Below are 27,678 nucleotides of genomic sequence, written 5' to 3' on the forward strand. Positions count from 1 at the left end.
CATACAGAGCTGAGACATTTCATTTAATGTGTGTTACATTAGTTCAGATTGTTTCATAACAGGCAGTCAGATTTTGTACATTATAATACACGTTATGTACCATTTATGAATGAAATCCATCTTCTATACCACTTTATTCAATTTGGGGCGAATGTGAGCGAATGCAGAATAAACCCAGACAGGTTTGCAGTCTGAGCAACACGGACAGTCATACACATATGCAATATACCTGTTTGCCTCAAATGCATGTCTTTTGTGACAGGAAACCGGATGACCACAGACCAGGGCAACACAAACTCAACACAGGAGGCCCCGCAGGGACTGGAACGCACAACCCTCAGGCTATAATGTGTGCTAATCACTTCCCCACTGTGCTTCCTATGGACTTTGTCATAAATTCGTCTTAGGAATTTGCATTGAATGTAAAATCAAATAAACTTTGATAGCAAATATCTTGAGATCAGTTTAGTTGTTCATGGAAGTCTTTGATTTGTTTAAGTTAAATGCATATAGACAGTGTATTGTAGAATAACAAAGTCAGCACTCAATAAGCCGTGATGAAATGATGGCTTTAATCTTCTTCTGAGGAAAAAAAAGAGAGAAACATCACATTCAAGGTTTAACGTTTGGACTCTATCGGCTCCCAGGCGCCACCAAATTAAATTTTCAAAGTGCAATTGAAGTGTAGCGGGATAAGCCAAAAGGTTAAAGTCAGGTAAGAGGGGATTAATCAAAATTCTCAGACACATGGGATAACTCTTTTCTCCCCTCGGCAAACATTATCAGCAGGTATGAACTCTGCGACATGATGGTGACGAGCAGCATCACTTCTTTCTTTGAGAAAGAGAATATTAATCCTGTTTAAAAAGGCAGGTGTCACTCAAATGATAATGAATATAATAAAGAAGGACTGGAGGTGACATGACATCATAGAAATGTGCTGCTGTCACGATGTATTTAGTAATATTAAAAAAGTTAAATGAAGGTACTTTATCAGGATGAAACATGTGAAAACCTTCAAGCATGCGATTTTTACCCTGAGCTGCTGTTGGAGGATATTTTAACACCAGATCTGTGCATTTCTCACAAATCATAGCTTAAAAATAGAGTAAATTAAATCAATTGTTTTATATATTTTTTCTTGTTAGTCATACAATATAAACTCACAATATACCAGGAGTTATTTGTTTTAACCCAAATATTATTTATTAGAATCATTAGGTGTATTTCCAACAGCTTTATTGTTGAAATTGAAGCTTTTTTTTAAACTCCAGATATACAGAAGTGTGATCTGCACAGTGGGAAAACCTGATCAGTCAGTTTGAGGAAGTGAGTATTAAGTAATGAAAATCGAAGCACAGAATGAAGCACACATTGCACAAACCATAGCCTACATTAAAAAAGAAATGTCCGGTGGAACAATCATATTCACGAATTGTACTGTGAATATCTTGACACCATCAAGCTAGCAATTCGCTCCAGTTTGTTCATTGTTGCAATAGCAGTTTGCACCACCAGATGGTGTAGTGAGGAAAAACAAAAACAACAAACACTTTAATAGCAAAAATGAGAGCAGACTAAAACAGACCGCACACAGCGTTTGTTTTTTTTTGGTTGTGGCTGAGGCCTGAGGTCAATCAGAACTATTAGAAAACAAAATTAAAATTTGAATTGTAAGCTGACAAGGAATGTTCAAAGGTTCAAAGAATCTAATAAAAAGGAAGAGATCGACTCAAACGCTGTCAGGTTTTCAACACTATATGAATAGCAAATAGTAGTGTGTGCTTAGTTTTCAAAACTTATTTACACACTGCTTTATATTATGAGACATCAAACCCTTAAACTGGAAGCGAGCACCAAAGTCACCACGTGATAGTAGTTTACAAACATGAGCGTAAATTCCACTTGAACAAACTCTAACTGCCCCTGAATTCCTCCAAGTGTTTTGTGTTTTATTCAGTCTGTGAAACGGCGTCACCTTCAAACTCGACAAGTGCGGTTAAGTTCGCCGGTGCACTTACGTTGTGTCCAGCAGCCACTTCCCGCTGCGCTGCCTCTGCGCCGACATGCCACCCGTGGGATCGCAGCTCTTGTTGTGACAGTCCAAAGACTGACTGGTGTCAGCAACTCTGATGTTGAATTGGGTCTTGCTGTCACAGGCATCAGTGTCACACTGTGTGCTCTGTCTCTTCCTCGCTCTGCTTCCTCTCCGAGTGCAGCTGCACACACAGAGGTCACACTTCTGTATCAGCTATTTCCCGTCCTCGCCGCCCGTCCTCTGGGAGCCGGCGTGACCCTGTGACATCACGGGCTTCGCCCCAGGCAGCCCTGCCCTCCTCCTGGCAGCCTTGTTTTTCTTCCCTGTGAGCCTCATGAAGGCCGTGCGCTGAGCAAAGTGAACGGCCCATTTGCCGCACGGCATTCCGGCAGCACAAATCAGATTTTACAGCTACAAATCGTCCGTTGAAGTCTTCCACCTCCTCTGGAAGGATTAGATTTACTGAACTGCTCTCATAAGTGTGGAATGTTTTGTTTTCTCAAAGCTGAGAGATGAGCGAGACCCCAGCTCCTCTGCACTCGTACTTCACTCAGTATATCAAACAGATCAGCTGAGTCAGACTTCACCATCCACCATCAACCGTCCTCAGTACAGAAATATAAAAGAAAAAAAAAATGGCAGAAAAAAATAAATGTAATTAAATTAAACGGCCATCCAGGATAGTAATCTTTGCGCCTTGCCACTGAGGCAGGCACAAGAATGATGAACTCAGTTAAAAGGATAAATGTAAATATAAATAATATAAAAATGTGTCCACCATTTCTAATTAATGTTCTTAAATGATATACAGCACAAACTATACACATTTTTCACAGGTTTCGATGTGCTTTGTGTGTACGTGCTCCCAACAGTGCAGGACTAGTTATGCACCGAAAAAGCAGCAGAGGAAGAAGATTGAAATTTAACGCAGGGCTAGGAATAGTAATCTTTGCGCCTTGCCACAGACAGGCACAAGAAATATAAGTACCTGCAATACCTAATCTGTCCACTGGGTGCCTCTGAAAAGATCTTCATAACCCCTTTCACATCACCAGTGGAGATCATAATTTTTGCTAAAGCTTCTTGAAAAAAAAACCCCATAAAAGTTCACATCAGTTTACCATTTTAGATCATTTCCTGTTTTATGTCTCTTCCAACATTGCAGCACACATACAGTATGCACAACACCGGTAAAGAGGGTTAAATTAAAACACATTAGAATAGTAAGGTAAAGGTAAAAATGTAGAGCCGTTTGAAGTTTATTATGGCAGTTGTAAATAAAGTACATTTGACACCTTTGCTATTGAAGGACTCGTCCGTATGTAATGGATCAGGAGCAAAGATTAAAAGCAGGCAGCACCCTGGACAGTGACCACTCACAACAAAATGAGCACTTTGGATAAACTCGATAGGCGAACGTGCCTGTCAATGGATTGTGGGAGAAAGTGACAGAATCCAACGACGAATTCGGAAACATTCCACATAATGTTTTTGGACTGTGGGACCAAACCTATGCACACACAAGAACAACATGTATACTCAACACAGAAAGGCCCAAAGCTCAGAACCAAACCAGAGACGAGCTCAGTGGCTTTTCTCCTGTGACTCCCTCAATCCAAACACATGTATTTGAGGTTAAATAGTGACTTCATTGCTGATCTGGGTGTGTGACTCTCGCTCTCTCTACATCCTGTGGTGGACTGGTGAGAATGTCCCTGGCCTTCAAGCGTATTTAGCTGGGATCGTATTTTCTATCATTAATCTCTGTTAACATTCAGGTCCGTGAAGCAGGGCAGGCTGCCTGCGTCCTGCAGCTTCTGTTACCAGGCAGAGTTCAGCTGCAGGTGGAAAACAGCTGAGTCACTGCAGCTCCTCATCTTGGTGTCGTCAAACTTTACTGCATCACAGACACAACGCAGGCCAATGAACAGTCTGCTGTGTCACTTCTCTCTCTCGCCAAAAAAAAAATCAAGCAGCATGACATCGGTGGAGGTAATGTTGGTCCTATAGATGTTATTCGGGCTGAAAAGGACACATCTGTAAGTATAAAATCTGAATATTTCTTCTAAATATGAACAACGCGAGCACAAAAATGAAAGAGCAGTTTGAGTTTTTCCATTTCCCAAGCAGGTGCAGACTCGCATTACAAAAAAAAAAAGCTTGTTATTTAAAGTGCTAAATAAGCAGAAGCCCTGGTGGTCCAGTGGGGCTGCAGCTGGGGCAGTGAATGTTAGGCAGAAATAGTTTCATGGGGAGCAGGATGAGGCTGCGTCACTGCAGAGACACTGCAGCACCGCGTCACTGGAAAAAACTACTTCTCGTGCTGTGAAATTCACATTTAAGCAAATAAATTAAAGCAGAGCGATTAAGTATTACTGCAGATAACCATGGCTGCAATTAACTGAATACAAACTACGAAAGCATGAGAGTAGAATTCCTCTTATAACCTCATCCAGAAGAGGCAGTGAGAGGTTGGTAGTTACTACAGGGTCCATTCAGGAGGATGCTTCACATCTTCTCACCGAGAAAGCTCTAACGTCAAGAGCTGCTTTTACTTAATCTCCTCAAATCCACACTGGTGCCAATAAAAAATCCTCTCGTTGCTCCTGCGGGAGTGCAGAGAGGCTTCAGTCTGAGTCTGCACAGCCTTTTCACATACAATCAATGAATATGTGATCAGACCCAGGACTCTGTGACCATAGGCTGGATAAAATGCAATAGAAGAAGAAGGTGCACAAACAACCTGAATGTTAAAAACCTTCACGTGAACAAGTCTATCAGGATTTTCTCACCCAATACGGTTTATTTGGAATCATTTGGAAAGAAATGAAATTCTAAATGGTTCCGATAATGATTCACAAGTTGAGGTTAATTCATCTCCCCTCCTGCATGTCACTTAGGTTATGGTCGCCATTTTAGAAAGAAATTGCAGTGGAAAAAACCCCAACCCTGGCTATTTCAGAAGACGCTGCTGCTCTCAAACAATTATAACTATTTCTTCACCAGGCTCTGAACAAGCGAAGCATTTCTTTGGTGTTACAGTGTTGAATGAAATTGACTGAGCTTGATGACTTAAACCATCTTTAACATCAGCTGGCTTCCACAGAAAGCTGTATATGTGCTTGTCACAAACCTATTCCTGGTGCAAATAAAACCCATCAGTCCTATGAAGTTTATTTTAGCGTTAATGAAAACAGCCCAATCTGAACTGTAAATAAACAATTGAGTCACTCAGTGGAATTAAAAATGTTTATATTGGTAATTATCCCACTGTGTAGTAAACGTGTGGCACAGAGTAGAGACAAAACATGAGGCCATGACCATGTTTTCATTAAAAGATATTGGAAAGAGGTCAGACTCAGACTGCTGTTTTTAACTTGACCCACCAAAGTTGTTTTATCCATACATTTTTTTTTTTTTACCAGAGCTGCTTTTGCAGCAAAAGGTGGATATTTGACTGACTTGTGTTTCTTCACTATAACTTTGAGACAAACAGAAGGCATGAAAAAAAAATACCAATAATCTGTTTTCACATCAGTAATGTGAAAAGAGCTCGCATGTATTTTCCCATGAAGCCTTGAGCTTGTTCCTGCCTATTTTCCTGAGAAGCGAGATTTGTTTTCTGTGCACCCAGGGGACCGCTCCACACAGTCTCAAGAAAAAGAAAAAGAAAAAGAAAAAGGCCCCCCCTTGTCTTGCCCCCTCGTCCTTTTCACTGGATTCATGGACCACCACTGCTCTTTCCTGTCCCACCAGACAATTTTCCATGCATGTCTTGTCCGACTAGCTTAACCCTCTGAAATCCCTTGAAGAAGATTTATCCTACTTTCCAGTCATAGAGAACTCTGAAGGGAAAACATGTTGATTTCTGGACGAATGTAACACTTTCAAGCAGACTGCATCACAGTGAGCTGCTCACAGGGCTTCAGTCCTGCTAACCCAACTGCTCTGGTATGTGTTGTGTCACGATGTGGTGGGCAGACGGGCTGAGAGCTACAGGCCGATACATGACACCTCAAAGGAGGATGATGGCGCTGGCACAGGACGCAGATACACACTGGATGTGGTAAAAGAGAAACGCAGGGGCCAAAATATGCACACACACAAAAAGAAAACAGTGAAATACATACAAATCTGTTGAAAACCTGCACGGAGGGAATCTGACTTACCTCTCTATCTACACACACACACACACGCGCACACACGCACGCGCGCGCGCACACACACACACACACACACACACACACACACACACACACACACACACACACACACACACACACACACACACACACACACACACACACACACACACACACACACACACACACACACACACACACACACACACACACACACACACACACACACACACACACACACAGATACTCTTCTCAGATTTCCCATTCAGTCATCCGGCTGGGGGAAATCATTAATGACACACGGAGCGGTGAGTTTTCCACTCAGCTCAGATGAACCGAGTGAAAGCAAAACAGACACGGATGAAACAGCTGTGCATTTATTAGCACAAAGAAGAGCAGCCAGTTGTCATAAAACTGTTTTTTTTTACTGCAGCGTGAACTTATAAAATGTAAACCGAGCCAATGGGAGCGACGCCCACGTGCTGCTGTCAGCGAGAAGTGGCTCTTCTGTAACATCTAGTGGCGACCAATGACAATAACAACTCATTTTAAGGCAACTGCCAGCCCACCAGAGGAGATCTGGGTCTGCAGATCTAGAGATCACAGACATGTTGATGTGATGATCGGGCAGAACAAGATCCTGACCCAGACGTCAAATAGCTTGTGGAAACAGAAGCAATCATGTGACTGTCCCAAGCTCACTAATGATTGTTGTGGTCTGTGATGTCGAAGCTCAACCAAAAATGGATACTGACATGCAAACAGTGCATATAGTCAAAGAATAAATCGATTACACTCCCTTGCATGTATACCAGGACCAGGCAAGCTATAGGAGATACACTAAGAAGTGTATATAGATGTACTGACTGTAAAACCTGAGATCCTGATTAGTTAAACCATAATCTAATGATACAATTCAGTGATGAAAATATTTTTTAATTTCCTGCATTTAAATTTTCTCTTTCGCTGTGCACCACAGATTCCAGGCAATCTACAGATTCTATTCTATTCTATTCCATTAATTTCACAAGCACAAATCTGTAAATCATAAAGACTTTTTTTTTGTCATTGGACCAGCAACTGAAGAAAGACAACAGAACAAGTGTGACCAAAAGAAACACAACCGGTAAATGAATCAGTTAATAGCAAATATGAGTCACCAATTGCAGAATCTATCAAAGATGTACACTTTCTAACACACAATGTGTTATCCCACCATCCGTCAGGCTCTCAATCCAAACAATAACTACAGTCACAGTCTTGGAAGCTGTTGTTTTCAATGTTTGACAACCACAACACCGACAGAAAATAACCTGACGTGATTCTGGAAGAATGCAGCGTCGTTCTGTCTGAAATTGTCCCCCGAGTTATTAACTGATCCTCACTCTGTGGCACATCATCAGTTCACCTGCAGTGACAGTGGGCCGACAGACAGTGAAGCTCTGGGATCACATGAACACATTGGTTCACAATCTGTGACTCACCAGTCTATTTATTGCTGGGATCAGAGCTGAGCCATACGCAGCGGTGACGACGGCCAGGAAGGAAAATATGTGCATGTGGACCACATTGGCATCGATTTATACAAAATATACAGAAAAAGGTGTGGTCGTTTTGACATGCTTTAGTGTGGAAAGGGAGGAAAAGCCCCCGAAGCTGAAAGTTAATGATGTACCTGTGTCACGGTGAAGAGTTCATTGAGAGGAAGCCGCAGTGGTAAAGTGGTGTTTTCATGCAGCTTGTGTGGAACAGTACCTGAAGCAGAGGGTGTGCCAGTCAGTGTTGAGGGCCTGGAGGTACTGCTCATCGTAGATCCTCTGTTTGCATCCCGCACACACGGGCAAACTTCCCCCGGCTGCAACGACACATCACACAAAGAAATCCATCAACATGTCATTAATGGATCTACAGCTTCAGATCGTTTTTTGTTGGGGGGTTTTTTCCATGTAGATCAGCGCCGCTGCTTTGTAACACGACTGAATCGCACGCACCGAGTCTCTGATGTCCTGTTTTCAACATGAAAAACTGTGAACTGCAACATTAACAAGCTTTTCCCTCAGCAGGAGACGCTCCAATTATCTGTTGTGTTGCAGGGTTTACTGGAACGACTGCAGTGTTTGTAACTGAATCCTAATATTTATAGAAATGTAGCCCACAGTTTCAACTTTTAGAAGAAGAATAACAAATCATATCTTAGAAAAGACCATTTCAAGCTACTACATTTTATTTAAAATAAAAGCAAATAAATATAAACTTAGCTCACGTTACAAACAAAAGTCCTAATATAAACTTTTATTTTTAAATGGTATAAATAATAATAAGTGTTCAGCTTAAATATTTAGGTTTGTATCATTCCTCTTAATGACATTTGTTTGTGTTTTGAGTGTAGTTTCTTCTTTATTTATATTAATATCTCATGTGTTTTCTGGATTTTACCATGTTGACATTTTTCTTATCCATTTGTGTTCTTAAAGGTCTTTAAAATGATGTTTCATTTCAGTGGATTATAAAAACTTTATTGACTTATTCATCTCGAGTTTCTAGAAAATCGATAGATTCATGATTTTGTCATTTTTGTTTAGTACCAGTTTAGTATTTCCAACATCATATTCGCATTTATTTATCTATTTATTTATTCTTGAAGGTCTTTTCAATTACATTTCATTTCACTAAACATGGACAATCACTCACAGTCATTCTTGTCTTGTATTTCCTGTTTTCTGATCCTGATCCGTTTCATATTATTATCACTTTGTTAGCTGTTTATGATGCACGTTGATCTGTAGTAACCTGCATAAGAAGCAGCTTTTTTGAGATTTTTGATGGAAAATGAAATGTGACATCTTTGATATTCCCTTTGAATTGAATGAACCTCTGATTCAACATTCCCAAAATGATCATCATGCCTGTAACTTTCCTCCTTCTTCAAGATTAATCAGCAGAATAACGAACAGATCACTGTCACAGATCCATCCTCTTGTCCTCTAATGAGGAAAATGCCCACTATGATTAGAGTTTCAAGAAGGAAAAAGCTATTTAAGCTGTACAATTACTCTGTAATACATAGAGGAGGAGGCAGCAGTTCAGTCACTGCGAAGAGGGACGAGGAGGAAGAGGAAGAGGAGGCGACGGCAGCACACAGCCAGTGTTTTGTTGCTGCGGTTCATTTGTTTGAAAACACATCACCTCCTGAGAGTGGAAGCAACATGCAAAGCATAAACATATATACATGTTAGGTAGTTAAATGTATTTTACACATCTTGTTTCTCTTTGCAACAAATAAAATGCTACAGATTCTTCTTCCCGTTGCTGCGAGCCGACAAGCTCCACTAATAACAGTAAAGAATTGAAAGGCGATCTGTTGGGCTGCCCAATGTTTTCTGTGACTTCATGTTACAGGAAGAGCAAAGTTTAAGTCTAATTAACTTATTTGAGGGAAAAGCTCTTTGACGTCTGCTCATTAGATTTCCCTGCAGCAGTTTCTTTCAGGCATGAGGCTGGAGTCAAATTACAAGAAGTCAAATCTACACTTTCGGAATCCCAGTGCTGTGAAAACAGACGTTCTGGAAGCCCGTTAATCCAAAATATGCAGAGAGCTTCTCAAGAAGGCAAACGCAACGAGACCTAATGAAACGTGTAGATCATATTTGTAAATCAATCATTGTCTGAGGTCCTGACACTGAACTCAAAGAAGATATTGAGATTGAAAAGTCACTCAGTTATAACAGAAGGCAAATCTATCGCCTTGTCACCACACATATTTGTCTGAAATGTTCACGGCCTCTTATCTTCAGAGCGGAAACAGAGACACACCTGCCTCACGCCTCCCGATTCACCCTCACAGATAAACTCAGTGCACCGCAGAGTGGAACCTCACATAGAGGCTCCATTGTTCAGATCAGTGAACCTGACTGACAGCTACGCCATGGTCACACACTCACTGTTCACATTACGTGATTAGGTGCCTGCAGCGACATGTGGAGGCGAACCAAAGTGATCCACAACAACTATTGTCCCAAAGCTTCCACCCCTGGACACATTTAATCATGGTCATTTACTAAAAAATGAGAGATGTTAAATGGATTTTCAAACACTTCAGCAGATCTCGAAGTACTTCACATTCACCCGTACATGTCAGGCAAGATGCTTTGAACCATAAGGAGAAACTTTGTCTCACTCAAGTGCAGATGGACACGCAGGGCGAGATGGGGACTGAACAACCAAGGTGGGCTTAGTAGACAATCCATTGCATCATCATCCATTCACATAAAAACTAAACATGAAAAATATTCCCCAGAATGATCATCAGTTTAAACCTTAATATAATTTTCAATATCAAATCTATATTATTATTTTTGTCACTTTTAGGTGTCTCAACTTCATCTTCTTTTCCTCACATCACCGAAAAATGAATTGAATCCCCAGTCACATATCCAGGGTGACAGATCAACATGATGATGAGGCAGGACCCTAACTGTGCCTCCAGTAACATGCTAATTATTTAAGTTTAAGCCTTTAAACATGAGGCTCCTCCTTATAAAGTCATTTGAAAACTGCATCAGTCACAAGTACTGTAACCTTCCAATGCGTCGCCGGGATGCAGCCGTGGATCAATGCATGCACTGCACAAGCAAACACGCATAGGCAGAATGCATATTTGCTCGTTGGCCGCAGATGTCCGGTTACACACGCAGAGCCTGGCCTGAGGGTGAAGAGCGCATCCACACATGACGCGTGCATCTATCACCTCGGAGGAAACATGGCCTCAGCTGCAGCACAACATCCACTCACGTCGCTCCCTGCAGGAACACCGATGCCATGTATCATCTTCAACCAGTAAGAGACAGCAGCAGGAGTGCACGGGGAAACACAAACAGTGCGGGATGTTTGCTGCCACTTCCAAGGGGAGCGGTGGGGGGGGATGCGCTGCGCTCCCGGGGAGTCGCCGCAGCTCCGCGGCGCGCCTCCTTCCCTCCTTACCTTCCTCCTCTCCCATGCGTTCGTCCTTCCAGGTGCAGCAGAGCAGCATCAACCTCATTCACTCTCCGACACCGAGCTCCGGGAGAGAGCCAGCCGCCTTCTGGTCGACAGGTTACCGGTGTCCGTCCGACCAGCCGGCGGTCGTGTTGCTGTGCGTCGGTCCGGTCCGATCGCTCCCTGCGGCGGCCCACGCAGCTTCCTCCTGTCCGGCTCAAAAGCGCACGTTTCTGCGGCGCTTCATTCAAGAGAGCCGCCGACCAATGGAGCTGCAGAGCCGGGCAGAGGAGACTGGGGGCCGGCCAATAGGACACACGCCCTGCTTAATGAATGCATGAGGAGGAGGAGGTGTCGGGAGGAAGACCCTGCAGGAAACAACCCAACAGTAACTACAACGTAACTTCATGGATTGATCTGTTTTACTGCAACACAGTTCAATCATTCTGAATAATAACCACAAAAAACAACGCGTGTTCGTGAAATAAATCAATGGAAGACGTTTGAACCTCAGAATAAGGCAGGGTAATGGTTGAAATTTAGTTTTTGTGTGAATTTTGGCTGTGTTGGGAATGTGTTAATATTAAAAGTGTGATTAAATTACAGAATGGTGAAGTGGTAAAGCTCCCTTGCTGTGAATGCTTACTAAAATTGGATAAAGCAACTTAGAATATGGTGGAAATTATACCAATAGAAGCAAGTGAAACATCCATCCATCCATCCATCCATCAGCCAGCTCGATATATACATCAGCATAAAGAGCGCCCAACGAAAAGATACATAAACTGTTTTTGTTTGTTTGTTTGTTTTTTAAATAATGTGGTTTAAGGTTCAGAAAGTGTTTATTTATTATGATGAGGAGATGATGGACTACAAAGCTGCAACTGTTCACATTTTCGTACTGACTAATTTTGCCTAGAGGCTACAGTGTTTTTAGTGGTCAACACTTTCACATTATGGCAATAAATAATACATCTGATTTCAGTCGGTGCTTGGGGCCTTTTCTGCGTGGACTTTGCATGTTCTCCCTGTGCATGCATTTTCCAGTTGTTTTTTTTAATACAGTCCAAGAACTTTACCATGTTGTGCTGTCTCTAATATCGCCCATCAGTGCGAGTGCGCTTTATCTTTTGTTGTATTAGACCACCATTGCTATGCAGTGTTTGAAAACGTTACCTTTACATTTAGCAGAACCATATTCATGCAGTTGTTTCCCTGAATGTTTTTTTTTTTTTAATCTTTTGGAATTTGCAGCATGGGACTGATGAACTGCTCCCTGTGACAAGGCTGCAGTGTTTATAGTTTTGTTGCGTTTTCCTGCAGTGACCCTGTGGTGTGTTTCTGAAGTGGAGCATCATGGGACTGAAGCCTGTGCTGCTGGAACAACAGTGTAAGCTACTTTTCCAGGCTGTGGATCTCGGGTCAGTGGTTCTCACAGGAGATCCTCCCAGCACAGCAGCATGAGTTCATTATTTCCAGCTGGCACAATAACCCGACCTGAGTTTCCACATCGAGATGCAGGGCAACATGCCTGTCCTGACCCTGAGGTTTGTTGTCACTGCTGAGGGGAAATCAAACCAGCATCAGCGTTTAAAACACATCCAAATCTGAATCAATTCTCCAGAGGAACAAACAGAGCCGCCATGAAGGTCCCGAACAGGCAAGGGATGAAAGCTGGACGTCTTTATTGAATTTAACTAATCCTCCAGAAACCCCCATCCAGATGTTTTTGATCAGCTCTCAGGTCGAGCTGCCCCTGCAGAGATTTAAAGGACTCAGAGAAGCAACGAAAACCAAGAAGTTCTTTAAATACATTTTATTCTGTTACTTGTTGAAGCAAATAAAATGCCAGGATATCTGGGAACAAGTCACATGTGTGTTGTAGAAATATAAAAAGTGCAAAACCACACTGTTCCTTCTTATAAAAACAGTTTTAAATAGGTGAAGACTATCCCAGAAGACATAAGACATAGTCTGACCCAGCGAGGCTCAAAGACGCTTCTTACACAGCACCAAGTGAAGGAACTGAAGCCAACTAAGATCAAATTAGTTAAAATACAGTACAGTTACAGAAAGGGGGGGTGTCACTTGGTGACAGCGCTCATGAACCATTGGTCAGTAAAGCCTTTTTTAAAAAGCAGCTCAAGTAAATAAAGAACAACAGGACTTTGTGCCTCACGTAAACACACAGGCGCTCCCGTTAAACAAAGTATTAATCTGCATTACACTTAATAACAGTAAATAAATGCACAAGCAAATGATTGTTCTTGTTTTATGTTCATGTGTTCCTGATAACAATGAAGCTATGAGTCAAAGCGAGGCGCACAAATAATCAGGTTACTTAACATTCGAAGCTCTTGACCTCTCATTTTCTTGACATCAAACACTCGAGCACGTTGGTTGTTCCTTACCAGCCCATGTGAGGTCGACGAGAAAGAATCAATCAAATAAAATATCTGCACACATTATGCACGCAACACAAACGACCTTGCTTTCATTTTGAAGGATGCTGCTCTCTTTTCCAATACGGGTAGTCCGCGCTTGTGGGTGAGCATTCTGCATCTTCAGTGTGTTAGCTATAGCCGAGCTAATGACCCACAGAAGTGTCAGCTCATAGTTAGATGTTCACATTTAAGTAAAAAACGTGACATTCTGCAGCAGTGTTTTGTGCTGAAGTCAAAGGTCAGGTCGTAAGAGGATGGATCATGGTGTTCAAGGATTACAATTTCAAGCAGCATTATCAGACAAATCACAGAAAAATACTGGAACAGTAGCTTACTAAGCCATGCAACCTTTATTAAGAGATCTATATATATTGGTAGGTTCAGGTTATGCTCAATCTGAGATTTTCCTCAGGTAAAATGAATCATCCATCCTTGGAGTGCCATCGTGATGGAGGTTTTAATCCACATGAACGTTGAAGTGTGATGCTGATTCTCTCTGTGGTGAAGATATCTGTGTATTATTTTACTGTTTTCATTGTGTTAAAAAAAAAATTGCTGAGAAAAGTGAACTGCAGCAACTTCAATCTGCAGAGTTGCAGAGAGCAGATGGGTTGGCCAGAGACGAGTTGCGACGGAGCCACCGATACCAGCTGTGACAGGTTGGCGAGCTCTGTGCGACTGGGTGAGGCAGGTCACCTTGTTTCAGGATTAACAATGAAAGGACGGTGGGTCACATTGGCACCGACGGGTCGGACAGCCTTTCACACACATGAACAACTGTATGTTCACACAGCATGTGTACACCCACACACACACACACACACACACACACACACACACACACACACACACACACACACACACACACACACACACACACACACACACACACACACACACACACACACCTTTTGTAGGCGAAGTAGGCAGGCAGTACAATGTTAAAGCTGATTAACACATGAAAGTCTAAAGCCACTATCAATAACATACGTCACATCAGAACGTGTACAAAATTCTGGGTCGGTGGGTTCCCATAAAAACAAGTCAAGTATGTAAAAAAAACAAAAAAACAATATCTTTACAGGCGGTCTTACGGAGCTTTGTTTGCATATGAAATGTACATTCTTGATCATGCAGTAGCACCATGGTTCCTTGAGGTCACTGGTTCTCAAGAGATCCTCTACTTCCTCCTCCCACAGTATTTGCCCTGGCATCCTGCAACGCCACCTGCAGCAGACACAGCACCACCACGAGGCTTCAGTCTCAGCATTTTACTCTTGTCGCAGGAGAACAGTGGACCTAAGTGCTCTCAACTGGATTTTGGTACTTGTGATTTGAAAGCGAGCTTTCTGAGAGGCGTGTTTTATGTCTTTTACCTCGATAGACGCCTCCTCCTCCTCCTCCGGCCCCACCGAGGAAGCCCTGCAGTGGACCGTACTTCGCTGCTTTGGCTGCAAAACAAAACAAGATGAGTCAGGAGCTGAAAGAGATGCAGAGACTGGCCTCACAGACAAGCTGCTCCTCCTGCCCTAAAACACAGGATCAGATATGTGTGACATATAAGAGAAGATTTAGCTGGAAATCTCAGCCTGATTGATCTGTAGGGATGCGTCACCCCTTTTTAATAGCATGCTGAATGTCAGCTGTTCACATTGATGTTAAACAGCGTCACATTTTACATACCTCTGTTCTTATTTCAATTCTCTTGGCAATAAACCCCATACCATTTAAAAAACAAACATTATCTGTCATATTTATACAAAAAGGAAAAGAAAATTTATTTCCATTCATCAAAATGTTCCTCTGGTGGATACATTTCATAATGACTTGTCTTGCTGAGATTTATGATTCAATCCAGTGAAAAGTTCAGCAGCCTCCCAGAGAAGCTGTAAAAATCTGAAAACGAGAGGTCGGCTGATGTAGGTCTCCAATCAAACCAAACACAGGTGCTCAGAATAAAATAACATCTCCAATGTCTGGCGTTACGGGAAGCCTTAGAAAATCTCACAAAATCTCACTGGAGCTGTGCCTTAAAAGTAGATATGCTTAATATCCCAGGATTAATGTGTAATTTATGTGTGCTTGTGGCAATGGTAGATTTCAGTTCGTAAAATGTATCGTCAACAGAGCAAGCAGAGTTTTGGTATGCAGAAAAAGTGAAGGAAAGAAAACATTCAATACATTTCAGTTGAATTCTTAGCGATTAACAATCAATGCATTATAAGAATAGGCTGTATACATCTATCTGGTTAAGATTATCTGAAAATCAAATTATTATTCTTGTTCCATTATATGTCTGTCCTCAAGCTTTTTAGAATTATTCTATTAAACAAGCAAGCAAGCAACCAACCAACCAGCTGGCCAACTGACCGACCGACTGCCTGAACAGAATGGAAATTCTGATGGAGGTAAATATTTAAATGAAATTGAATGTATTTATCATGGGTTCGGTTTGGTGGATGTGTGGAAACCTCTTTATAGTCATTCAGAGAGCAACTAAAGATGAAGTGTTGTGAGGATGTTGGTACCTTGTTGAGGAGTCAGTGGAGCTGGCACATATCCACCTGCAGCAAAGGAAAAAGAGAAACACAAGACAGGAGTTCGTGCTTGGACAGTTTTGCTGAGAGGAGACAAATTTGAGTTTGGTGACATGGTGAGATGAGTTTCTCTCAGCCAGGGTGCGGTCAGAATGATACTGTTGACATTAAAATGAATCACATGGGAGGTACTTAACTGGGGAACTGAGTTCTTGGTGTATTTCAACAGATCGGAGCCGGTCAGAGATAATGATGTTCGTTTCAAAACATGTATAGGAATCACTTCATTTGAAGGTTTGACTCAATGTAACAATAGTCGGATTTTTGCAGCATTGTCTTTCTGTGGTTTGGTGCACAGAGAGGAAGAAAGGCCAGCCTCCCATGTGGTTACAAGATGAGTGACGTGTTAGAAAAAAAAAAATTTGAAAATTGAAAAGCCCATCAATGCCTCAATTGGGAAAATCAAGTTAATCAAGAAATCAGAACTATATAATATGATGAAAAGTTATAATCAGAGATTTGTTCAGACGTTGCTCGGAATCAGGACTTTTCAAGTTTAGAGATAGAATTATTGGAGCCAAACTGCATGTTCGCTATGTACATCTCTACTGTATCTTCATATTTATTTGTCATGATAGAAACAAGCGGTGGTGTGAAGAAGAGACTGTGGACGGCATAAAGAGAGGAAGAGAACAAACTTTATAATGTACTCAAAACACAGCACCACGGCACCACACACTTTTCTTTTCATCCTCTGCTCAATGAGGAAATCAAGATAAAGTTGGAGAAAGTGAACCTCTCCTTCTGTTTGAGCTCTAAAGTGGGAGTTACAGGTCAGTCTGTCTACTGTTCTTCATGTTACCTGACCGCTGGCATTTCTGCATTAATCCGCCTCCTGATCCAAAAAAGATATGAAAGAAAAGGGACCCAAAGGTTAAAGAATCATCTGCCAACTAAATCCCTGTCCAGGTGGAGGCAGCTCAGGGTGGTCAGGTATTGTATTTATATGGTGAGATTGATCCGAGATGTATGAATGAGTAAATCTGACAAACAACAGGACGGAACTGAAATCCGTTTAACTGAAATGAGGAAAACAAACAAGTAAGCAAAGATACTTTCTGGGTAAAATTTGCTGATTTAATGATATTTCCTAATGTTTAACATATCAGAGAATTTAGCAGCTAAAAGGCAAACATCTTCATTCTGAAGACCAAAACAACCGATGGCTATCACATGAAGCCAGAGGGCAGTGCCAGCCTGTCTTGGATACGTTCCTCCATCAGTCTCGTGACAATTCAGGCTCTCTGTTTTCCTCCAATTACACTTTCTATGTGGTTCCTGCTTGTTAATACTAACACACAGATGAAGTACCTGTTTTTGACTAATTGTTGTTGCACTCAACGTAGCATGAAGGTGGACAGAGAGAAAGTTTGTTTTGTTTTTCTCAGGGTGACACGAAGAAGAGCAAACGATGCTTCATACTTCATGAGTAACTCCTATGTGCAGATGGACTAAAAGAGTGATGTGACTTTAAGCATGCCCACTTCAAATTTGTGATCGCAAAATAGTTTTCTGTCAACAAACAGATGATCAGTCAAAGACAAGGGGCAAACTTTAAAACAGAACATTGTCATTTCTTCTTATATCATCTGCAACGTGGAGCTGCTGTGTGATTAATTATGTCTTTCCTCGACCCCAAAAGCAGGTCTGTGTGACAGGACTGGCGCCGTTCTGTTCTTTTGGGGGAGATAAAACTAATACACTTGTGTGTATAGATCTTTATAGGGTCAAACACACACTGATGCACACAAACACACAGTCCTACTACTGTCTGCTTTCTCTGCCTGTAACAACAAAAGATGAATGTCTCCATTAACTCATTTGTTGAGTTGCCTCCACTGATTTATGGCACAGCTGATGCTCCACAGGCGTCACCAACAGATACACAAACACACAATCATGATCCATAACACTGTGTTGTCAGCAAGTAAAAAGTATGCTGTTTTCATGTGCGTAATTTGACGCAGCGGTTGTACCTGGGTAGTACTGCTGGGGGTATCCACCTCTGTATCCAGGAGCCACACCTGTGAGTTTTAAAAGTATTTACCAAAGGGCCACACAGACTCATTGATAAACATAAAACAGAAACTAGAACTTTGCAACAAGATTTGGATCAGGGAATACAATAAATGCTCTCATCTAGTCCTGAATGTAAAGTAGAAATTCAACAACTGACAACTGACAAGAAATAAATACAGTTAAGGAGGAATTTTGACCCAATTTTCGTATCGACAGATTTCTTTATTTGGTAAGCCTCTTGTGCTGCTCAGTGAGAGTTATTATGCCATCTGCAGCAGTGTTATACACAGAAGGACTTGTTTCTGCGTAAAGGATTTGGGTCATGAGATTTTATGAACAGCTTGTAACAGTAGCTGTGTGGAAGTGATGGGAGACCGAACAGTCTGCCGCCGCTGTGTGATTACACGCATCCATCACTCGTGAGAGGGAACCAAGACACAAAATAGGAACAGAAATGTTGGAATAACTACCTTGCTGGTATCCTCCTCCTCCTCCTGTGCCTCCAAGATTACCATAGCCTGTCAGATTAAAAGTTAATCAACCACTGGTGAGCGAGACCAAATTGTGATGTGGCACCAGATATCCGGTACACACCCATGATGTTCCCTATTCATGAAGGCAAATGGTTAAATGGATAATTGTTGTTTTATTTTTCTCCATCTTCATTAGTAGAGCAGCTTCTACACGTGTGCAAGCAACGTCACATCTCTTAAACGGAAACTATTGTCAATAGTGATGCATAATAAAACATGGTGAAGCCTATTTGTGTTTGTGTCTTTGAGAAGTGTAATGTTGCGATGTGCTAACTGATTTTAACATCCATGCATAAGAAGGCATTTCTGAGTGATCCCCTAGAATAACACGTTTCTCAAAGCTGTGCTCAGACCTTCTTTTTTTTTTCTTTTCCCCAAGTATAATAAGGTCACTGTACAGTAACAACCTCATCCACTTTTCTCTGAGCAGACGTTTTGATATTCCAGGGCTGGGCTCTCTGGGGGATGAGTTATCTCCAGACAATCACACTATGATGTTCTGCACGGCACTACAAGCAGTAATCAGCCTCCAGTGGGAAATGATGACTTGCTCCATTTATAGACTACTAACGGCCAACGTTTTTCTGCTTTCCTTGGAGCTGGCTGTTACACAACTTTTGGCTTAATCACCAAATAGCATGCTATCACTTTTTTTTTTTTTTTTTTTTTTTTAATAATCCTTTAGAGCTGGTGATTTTTTTCCCTCATCACTTTTAACGATACAGACAAAAATTTGTGAATGAAAGCCGGTATGAGTTTATGTATGAACTACCTGGCTTGGGTGGTTTTCCTCCAGCACCACCAGCACCTCCCAGTCCAGCTGCAGGATACACACCTGCTGCAGAGAGGAGAACACAGGCGGTGATCAAACCTCTAACATTTTGTTTTAACAGCTGCCCTTGCGCAAGAATAGAGTACAAATTCAAATGATGCATCCACAACAACGCCACTTCCTCCTTCCTGATTCAAAAGCTGATCAGCATGTCCTACAATTTCCTGCAGCGGAGGAGCGGCATGATGGCATCTCTGAGCAAACTGTCAGAGGAAGCTTTAATTGTAGTAGTTTGTTGTTTTTCTTTGGGGTTTTTTCAGTCAGGAGAGTCATGTGTATACTCGAACAGGTGTATGTGTATTCATGATTTGAGCCTCCTCTCCTTTCACACATACCCTGTCCATACCCATGTTGATATGGATAGTATCCTCCTGAATCATGATGACAAAGAAAAGTACCATTATTTTCTCTTCGGGTGAATCATCACCAACAGTTTGTATCAGGTGCTGCTGGGTAATTCCCCCCTAAAAATAGTTCTTATAGGAAATAAACACAAACTTAACAAAATGAAACAATTTCAGGATTTTTATTTTTATTTTTTAGATATCTTTAAAAGAGGAATGAGCTGTGTTTATTTTCCATTTGATCTATGATGTTGGGATTAACATGAATGTAGGTAGGTACTGACCTTGATATCCTCCTGCTGCCAGAGGGATTCCTACTCCACCTGCTCCACCTGCTCCACCTGCAACTGCAAACAAACACAACACAGTAATAATTTGACAGACACATACAGCATAAAAGGCCCTCATGGCAGTGAGCTTTCTTTTTTTTTTTCATTCGATAAATGCACCTGGAGGTTTGGGAGGCTTCGCTCCTGGCAGTGTTGCAGCTCCAGGTCCAGTACCAGTCCCGGCACCATAAGGTACTAAAACACAAAAAGAGCCGACTGTCAGTTAAACCCGTGGCATTGATGCTAATAAGAAAATATTAAGACACTTGCCTCCAAATGTTCCACCATAGGGATAGCCACCTGCGCCTGGACCAACTCCTACTCCAATGGAAGAGAAGTGTCAGAAGAAGAAAGGTCTTTGCATGTGTTGTTTCATCAACGTTTAATCGAGCTGCAATCTACAGGTGCTTAATGACGGGACTGCGTCTCCCTTCACGCAGACCACAAATCCCATTGGGCCTCTAAAATTGTTGTCTAATTTGTATATCTTTACACTCTTTTTTATATATGAAAAAGGAGAACATGATCTGACTTTGTCCATTCACAAAATGCCACAACAGGAAAAAAGGCAGAATGTCTAAAAAAACCTAGGATACAGTTCATACATTCACATGACAAAAGTGTGATTTGTTGTGACCTCGTCAGAGAATAAGAAGAGATGCAGGTGTGGCAAACAGGAAGCTGGACAGTACTGAGGAGGGAAAGGATCAGCACGGAGGATCTTTGTGATTTTGACGCTGTGCTAGTTATGGTTCATTGGTCTGTACAGGTATCATAATGTCCTTTAACCCCATGTCATGTCTTTATGCCATCTGACCTTGTGAATGCTGTGTGTCATTGCAGCTGATGATATCCTGTGAGTTCCTTCAAATGCACCACCGCTATGCGCACTATAGAACCTCCCGCATGTTGCTGGTTGTAAAACACGTTGGTTGATGATGTGAGAAGGATGCCTCTCACCCACCATCAAACCACCGCCAACTATAATATTCGAAAGTCAACATCTGGCCAACAAGTGTTCAGAAAGGACGTCTGTGCAAGTGAGGGGTGGCAAGAAAAAGTCTTTGACAAAACAAGAAGAAAAAAAAGCCCCAAAAAAGTGGATTTATTTGTGTGCAAAAGATTCAGTTTATCTGCAATCAATGCCTTGATAAATCTCAGCTCACTGTGGTGTATTAACGCTCTATGTGTAGTATACTCTATGTGTGAAAACATATTTACCTTAATTAATGACTATGACTTAACACAATCAGTTAACCAGTACATAACTTGGGGTCGTCATAGGAAAATCATACGCAATGGGCATTCTGATTTCATACAAAACAAGACATAGAAATGACAGATATTTGAAGTCATCAAAGTTATCTGATATGTGAAGGATTTCAGTTGAGGCGCATCTTTTCCTTCACGCATTGAGAAAAGTGCAGAGTAGCAAAAATACCTTGAAACCGCTAACCTGCAGGTGCACAAAAGTGATGAGTGTTCAGTCAGTTGGAGGGATAATTGGGGAGAGAAAGGCCTGATGCAGCTTTTCCTTGAGCACAGGATGCTGTCTTTATTGATTCAACTTCAGTCATTAAGCGTCGAGACGGGACATGCATTTTAAGACAAACAGGACTTCCATAGGGGGACGGCGACGTATACCAGAGAAAAAAGTGCGCAGATAGTATTATGGGAACGTTTTGATTGCATAATAGCATCGGTCGACAGAGTCGACAATGACTGTGCAGGTGTTTGCATCGTTGTAGCAGTAACCGTCTATCCTTATGTGGCCCATTTGAGAATAAAATCCATTGTTATGAGATTTAGACTCGCTCACTTCATGAAGGAAACTGAAACTAAAGTGGGACGTTATGTTCATAAATAAAAGTTTAATTTGATTTAGTTTTATATTGAATAATACTGAGATTTTCCCAAGGATGCTCAAAGTCAAATATGAGGCAATGGATGTATTAAAATGTAATAATCTTTCCAATGTTTGGAAATAAAAAATTGTGGTTTTGTGTGTTTTTCTTTCTGTCACTTTTATTTGTACTTTTACTTTGAGACTTGAGGAAGCAGCAGCAGTAATCATGTCACTTGGGTAATGAATAACACGTTGCCTTACAACTAAAAAGCAAATCATTATGGTAATCCTGAGTGTGAACACAATATACACCGAATGTAAACTGCTATGTAGATGTGTGGGAATGTATTTACAAACTCATGCAATCTTGTTTTTACTTGCTCCACTTTAGCTGATTCAAACTCTATTTTCTGCAGTTTAGTTCACTTGACGAAAAGCCCACATGGAACTTCCAGAAGTACAACTTACCTGAACTGTAAACCATTGAGCTCAAACTACTTGAAACGGAAGAGATCAATAACAGTGACAATATGGTGTGCAAGCTGCTACCCTTTAACATCCAAGTAAAACACAAACAACAATAGGAAAGAAGAATGATTTCATATTTACCTGGTATGACAGGTTTAGGTGCTTTGCCCCCAGTGCTGCCCACACCTGCCCCTTGAAACACAAAGGTCCTATTATTACTCTGTGACTGGAGAAAAAACGACCACAGCTGTTGTGTCTGTCTTTGTCTCCACCTTGTGACCACGACCATGTAATGCAACTGTTCAGAGTTTTAATTGATCATATTTAGAGTGAGGAGGAAACGTTACTTTAAGAAAAAGAAATCCAAACGTGTGATACAACCTGCTGGTGCTTTTAATTTAATTGCGTTTCTTACCACCAGAGGGCGCTGCAACTCCTGCCCCCCCTTGAACATGAAAATACACAAACGTTTGTGTCTCAATACAAAATATCCTGCAATATTATTTGATATGTCTCTGTATAAGAGGATGTGTACATATTTACCAAAACTTGTTCCAGCTGTGAAAGGCAAAAAAACAACAAGTTAAGTAATGAACAGACTTAAATCAATAATAAGACTTTATTATTTTTTTTACATGACTTACAACTAGGCTGAACAATTCCACTTGAAACTGTAAAGAGATAGTCATAGAAGTTAAAACAGGTTAAAAATTTGTTTTAATTATTTTAATTAATTGAAGCTTTTTAACTTTTAACATTTTTGAACTTACTGCCTGTTCGCAGAAGACCACCACAAGAAAGAACAGGAAAAAAGGGTTAGACTTTATTAGGTATGTCTCTATATCTAAGAAATCACAAACCAATGTAACTGAATGGAATAATAGCTACAATAAGAAACTAAACATAAAACCGTCATATAGAGTGACGGTAATTTTGGATGGCATCTGAAGAGAACACAACAATCGGCTGATTGAAACTTCACACTCACACACACACACTCACACACACACACACACTCACACACACACACACACACACACACACACACACACACACACACACACACACACACACACACACACACACACACACACACACACACACACACACACACACACACACACACACACACACACACACACACACACACACACACACACACACACACTTTACAGAACAAAGTATTACTTTGACATGATCTCTTTGACAAGATTAGAATAACTTCCTCTCCATTTTGAAGAACAAATAAGGAAAATTACGTGACACAAGCCCACCTTCTGAAAAATCAGTTAGCTTTGGTATTGATCACAGTTATCCAGGAAGCATAGCAAGCTGTTAGTGAAGGAGAAAGAGCAGTACTGTTATGAAAAAGAAGAAACTGGTAGAAGTGCTGTCCAGCATGACATGAATAAAGCTGGGTGGTGTTTTGTGAATTGTTCATAAAAGAGAGAGTACAAACTGAAAAATTCACACAGTCAAAGAAGTAGCTGAATAAATATCTGTACCGTTGATTAATTAATACTGACTGAAGACTGAAGAAATCCAGGAACTATGGCTGAACGGCCTTCTATCAAACCTTGATTTATATTTAAACACACAGACCATGTTTGTAGTTTTCATAATTATCAAAACATATTAACATTAACATATTTGTCTGAATTAAGGATGACTGATTATAAATGATCTCTTATATTTGGAGGGGGGGAAAAATGTTTTGAAGACCAAACCTTGTTCTCATCATAACAGAGTGTTTGGGAAAGTGTTCATTTCATAAAGTTAACTGAAAATAAATCCAAAGGTTTGAAAGTTTCCATGCCCATGCTGCCTTTTAAAGGCCATTCAACATTCTCAACAACTACAAACTACAAAACACGAGACACATTTCACTTCGCCGGTTGAAAGCTTAATGCAAACACCGAGTCTTACTGGCATGTGGGGCATCGGTGGGCTTGCCAATTGCGGCACTAGCTGAGGGCCCTGCCAAGAAGACAACAGGTTCCAGTTACCCAGCGGGTTTTCAACAGGTGCAGAGTGAGAGAGACCAGAAGAGACAGAAGCTGGACCTTGACACTGCCGCGGCTGGGAGGCTGTAAGCTGGAGATGGTGAATAGCTGGCAGCAATAGCAATACAAACAACATGTGTGTGAAGGCAATGTAACAGGGTTAATCATTCACCCCAGTAGGGTGTCATGGACAAATACAAGTGGAGGAAAGAAATGGGGCAGGTGAGCTGCCTGTGTGTGAAAGAAAAATTATGATATTTATCTCTTCCCTTTCAGCTTATCGACAGTCTCACATTATTCTCGACCAGGTGTCTGCAAGCTTTTCTGACCAATAGAGCTGTTTTGATAGTTTCCCAAAAGGAGGCTAACGCATCTCTTAAAGTTTCATATATAGTTTGATACATGAACACAAACTGGGAATTATGGTGCATTTATGACATTTGCATTACAATTTGTGATGGTAAATATTCGATCACATTATCAGTTATTTTCAGCTGATTTTAGAGGGTTTCATTTGGGCTTTTTTTAAAAGTAGTTTTGTGTGAAAAAATATGTTTATTTAGGTTTAATTTTGTGAGGGGGGTTAAGGGGGCTACTGCAGAGGAGTAAAGGGAGGAGTTGCAGATCCCTGTCCTAGATTGTTGGGCGGTCTAGGACAGGTTATGACAGTTAAACATTAAAATCATTTGCCATAAAAGCCTAATGCACAAACATTTGTGTGTACATTTAAGGATGTTTATGTTGCTCAGTACCTGGTTGAGGTGTTCCACCAAGATCTTTTGCTAAAAAAACAAACAAAAACAAAAATCAATTACCAGAGCACATTTTACAGAAGACAAACTAAATGAAGATCTCAGGCAATAAGAACGGCCCTTCAGATGATATGCAGCCACAGAAACCTCACCTGGGACCAGAGAGCCGTTGGGAACGCCGCTGGCGCCTGCATCTTGAGTCACTCCTGACACGCTGCTTCCGGAGAGGTCTGCTGTAACACGAGAGGTCATCAAATTCACACGGCTGCTGTACAGCAGCAGGATGGAGATGTACAGTATGTAGTTGTGGATTTTGGTGAACAATGAAAGAGCGTCAATCAATTATAGTGCTATCTTTCCAATATTACAGCCATTTGGACAGCAGTTCCTATCAGACTTCGAGACCTAAGATGCATCTCCAGTGAGCGTGAGGACGCTTCATGAATGGTGTGAAAGAAACTGAGGGAGAAGTCAGTGTGGAGCGATTCCAGCTGCTATAAATAGCTAAAAGCTGGCTCTGACAGACCCGCTGCAACACCCATCCTGCTGGCACGATGAAAATACTTTGGACAGTGAGATGGATTATTAGGGACCATTGGGGAGTCTTGCGTTTGAACTGCAGTCTGCAGCACTTTGCTTCTTCATGTCACGTGGATTAGTGAGACAGTGCCTGTTACGCTTTGCGTGCTCTGCTCTGGTGTTTTCTGGTCTGTGTTTCTTTTAATGATTGTCTTTTTACCATTTGGTGACTTGAGAAGCAGCACAGAGGCACTAAAGTGAATTGAAAACAGTCATATCATGATTCTGTTTTGGATTTTAGCATTTGACATTAACAACATTTAATATAAGAAGGATTCTCCATTACATCTTAAAACAAGATTGTTCCTTGTTGTGTGGATGAATTAAAAATTGGCTCACATAATTTAAAATCATGTTGCAAAGGGGGGGGGGAAATCACAGTGTCTTGTATTCTGAACAAAGTACTTAGAATACTTCAATACTTGATATATTTGTGTAAAGATATAAAAAAAAATTTCTTGTTGATTTCACAGATTCAAGCAAGTTGAATTTACTTCTCCTCAAATTTATTTTTCTGGAGTCTTTCATAATTTCTAAAAATGTCCTAATCAGTCAGAAAAAGGTGAATGACTCGTTTTCTAAAAGTGACTTGGCTCAACTAATAATATACACATCCATTATCCATACAAAGAATATATATAAACAAAGAATCATACGGATGTTGTGGATATTTTACAGACATTCTAATTTCATATTTTGCCATTATCCTCTAAAACAAATTCACAGCGTGCAAAGTGGAGGGACTTTTTAACACAAAGGATTACACCATATCCTAATCAGGCCAAATGAGTGCAATGTTGAAGTGCCTGATCCGCCAGTAGCTGGAAATGATAGTGCGGATAGTTTAAACATAACTGTGATCGGAATATAGGAACGGTCGAGTGGTGATCCTGGATGAACTACCACAATTAATAAATTGTTGCGGTGACTCAGAAGCTGAGGAACAGAAAACCAAAAGGAGCAATAAAAGGAGAGGATTTGAGGTACTTTAAATACAGCAAGACAAACATTTGTTATTGTTGTTCTTACTATGTTTGGGTGGTTTTGCAACATCAACCCCTCCTGCTACGCCTCCTGCTACACCTCCTGCTAGACCTGGACCTACACCTCCAGGTAGAACACTGGGAAGACCTCCAGAGCCTGTTCCTACTCCTCCGAGACCTGCACCTATACCTAGTTGATCAAAAATATGCAAGGTGGAAATCAGTGTACATCCACAAAAACAACAAGGAGTCACAGTAAATAACAAAGGAATCAAACATTTGGGTAAGATATAATAAGCTTGTGTGTGTATTAATTTATACCATATTTAGCAGCTTTGGCAGCAGCAGAATATTGTCCACCCCCAGGTACTCCTCCCGGGACTCCACCCGGGACTCCACCCGGGACTCCACCTAACACCCCTGTTCCTAAGCCGGCTCCAACACCCAATCCTGGAAACAAAAATGTGCATCTTACAACATATAACAAGGTGAAGTCAAGAAAAACTACAAGAAAAATTGTGGTCTTTCTTTCACAGTAAGAAATGTGCATAATGTTTGTATTACTGACCGTATTTAGCAGCTTTTGCCGCAGCGGAGTATTGTCCTCCTCCTCCTACTACTCCCCCTGTCCCTCCCAGTCCTCCAATTCCTAATCCCGTTCCAGCTCCTCCCGAGACTCCTGTTTAAGAGAAATGGAGCAGATTCATATTAATACACTTACTATGTAAATTAATGTACTTTTTTTTTTTTTTTTTTACTGGCAGCTTAACCTTCTCATTAGAGAACACTGAAACC

At 41.2% G+C, this 27,678-nt stretch overlaps 2 protein-coding genes across 2 annotated transcripts in view; both read right to left on the reverse strand.

Moving 5' to 3' along the window:
- limk1a (LIM domain kinase 1a) overlaps positions 1-11,218 on the reverse strand; it is a gene marked incomplete at its 5' end in the record, with an annotated part of 50,527 nt that extends 39,309 nt beyond the window's left edge. The window contains 2 exons of the mRNA XM_080514745.1: positions 7,936-8,035; positions 11,161-11,218. Coding sequence (XP_080370871.1) covers positions 7,936-8,035; positions 11,161-11,218 — 158 coding nt within the window. The remainder of the gene's footprint in view (positions 1-7,935; positions 8,036-11,160) is intronic.
- A 1,756-nt stretch (positions 11,219-12,974) lies between these two features.
- Positions 12,975-27,678, reverse strand: part of elna (elastin a) — a 48,484-nt gene continuing 33,780 nt past the window's right edge. The window contains exons 30-51 of the mRNA XM_080505850.1: positions 27,452-27,562; positions 27,205-27,333; positions 26,930-27,073; positions 25,474-25,554; positions 25,322-25,351; positions 24,493-24,543; positions 23,337-23,339; positions 23,211-23,237; positions 23,110-23,124; positions 22,982-23,011; positions 22,708-22,758; positions 20,523-20,570; positions 20,373-20,447; positions 20,208-20,270; positions 19,915-19,950; positions 19,520-19,585; positions 18,685-18,732; positions 18,172-18,219; positions 16,998-17,030; positions 16,127-16,162; positions 14,975-15,049; positions 12,975-14,825 (exon numbers count right to left, since the gene is read on the reverse strand). Of these exons, the coding sequence (XP_080361976.1) occupies positions 14,779-14,825; positions 14,975-15,049; positions 16,127-16,162; positions 16,998-17,030; positions 18,172-18,219; positions 18,685-18,732; positions 19,520-19,585; positions 19,915-19,950; positions 20,208-20,270; positions 20,373-20,447; positions 20,523-20,570; positions 22,708-22,758; positions 22,982-23,011; positions 23,110-23,124; positions 23,211-23,237; positions 23,337-23,339; positions 24,493-24,543; positions 25,322-25,351; positions 25,474-25,554; positions 26,930-27,073; positions 27,205-27,333; positions 27,452-27,562 (1,247 nt within the window). The 3' untranslated portion in view covers positions 12,975-14,778. The remainder of the gene's footprint in view (positions 14,826-14,974; positions 15,050-16,126; positions 16,163-16,997; positions 17,031-18,171; positions 18,220-18,684; positions 18,733-19,519; positions 19,586-19,914; positions 19,951-20,207; positions 20,271-20,372; positions 20,448-20,522; positions 20,571-22,707; positions 22,759-22,981; positions 23,012-23,109; positions 23,125-23,210; positions 23,238-23,336; positions 23,340-24,492; positions 24,544-25,321; positions 25,352-25,473; positions 25,555-26,929; positions 27,074-27,204; positions 27,334-27,451; positions 27,563-27,678) is intronic.

This window comes from Blennius ocellaris (genome assembly GCF_963422515.1).
Source record: "Blennius ocellaris genome assembly, chromosome: 2".
NCBI lineage: Eukaryota > Metazoa > Chordata > Actinopteri > Blenniiformes > Blenniidae > Blennius > Blennius ocellaris.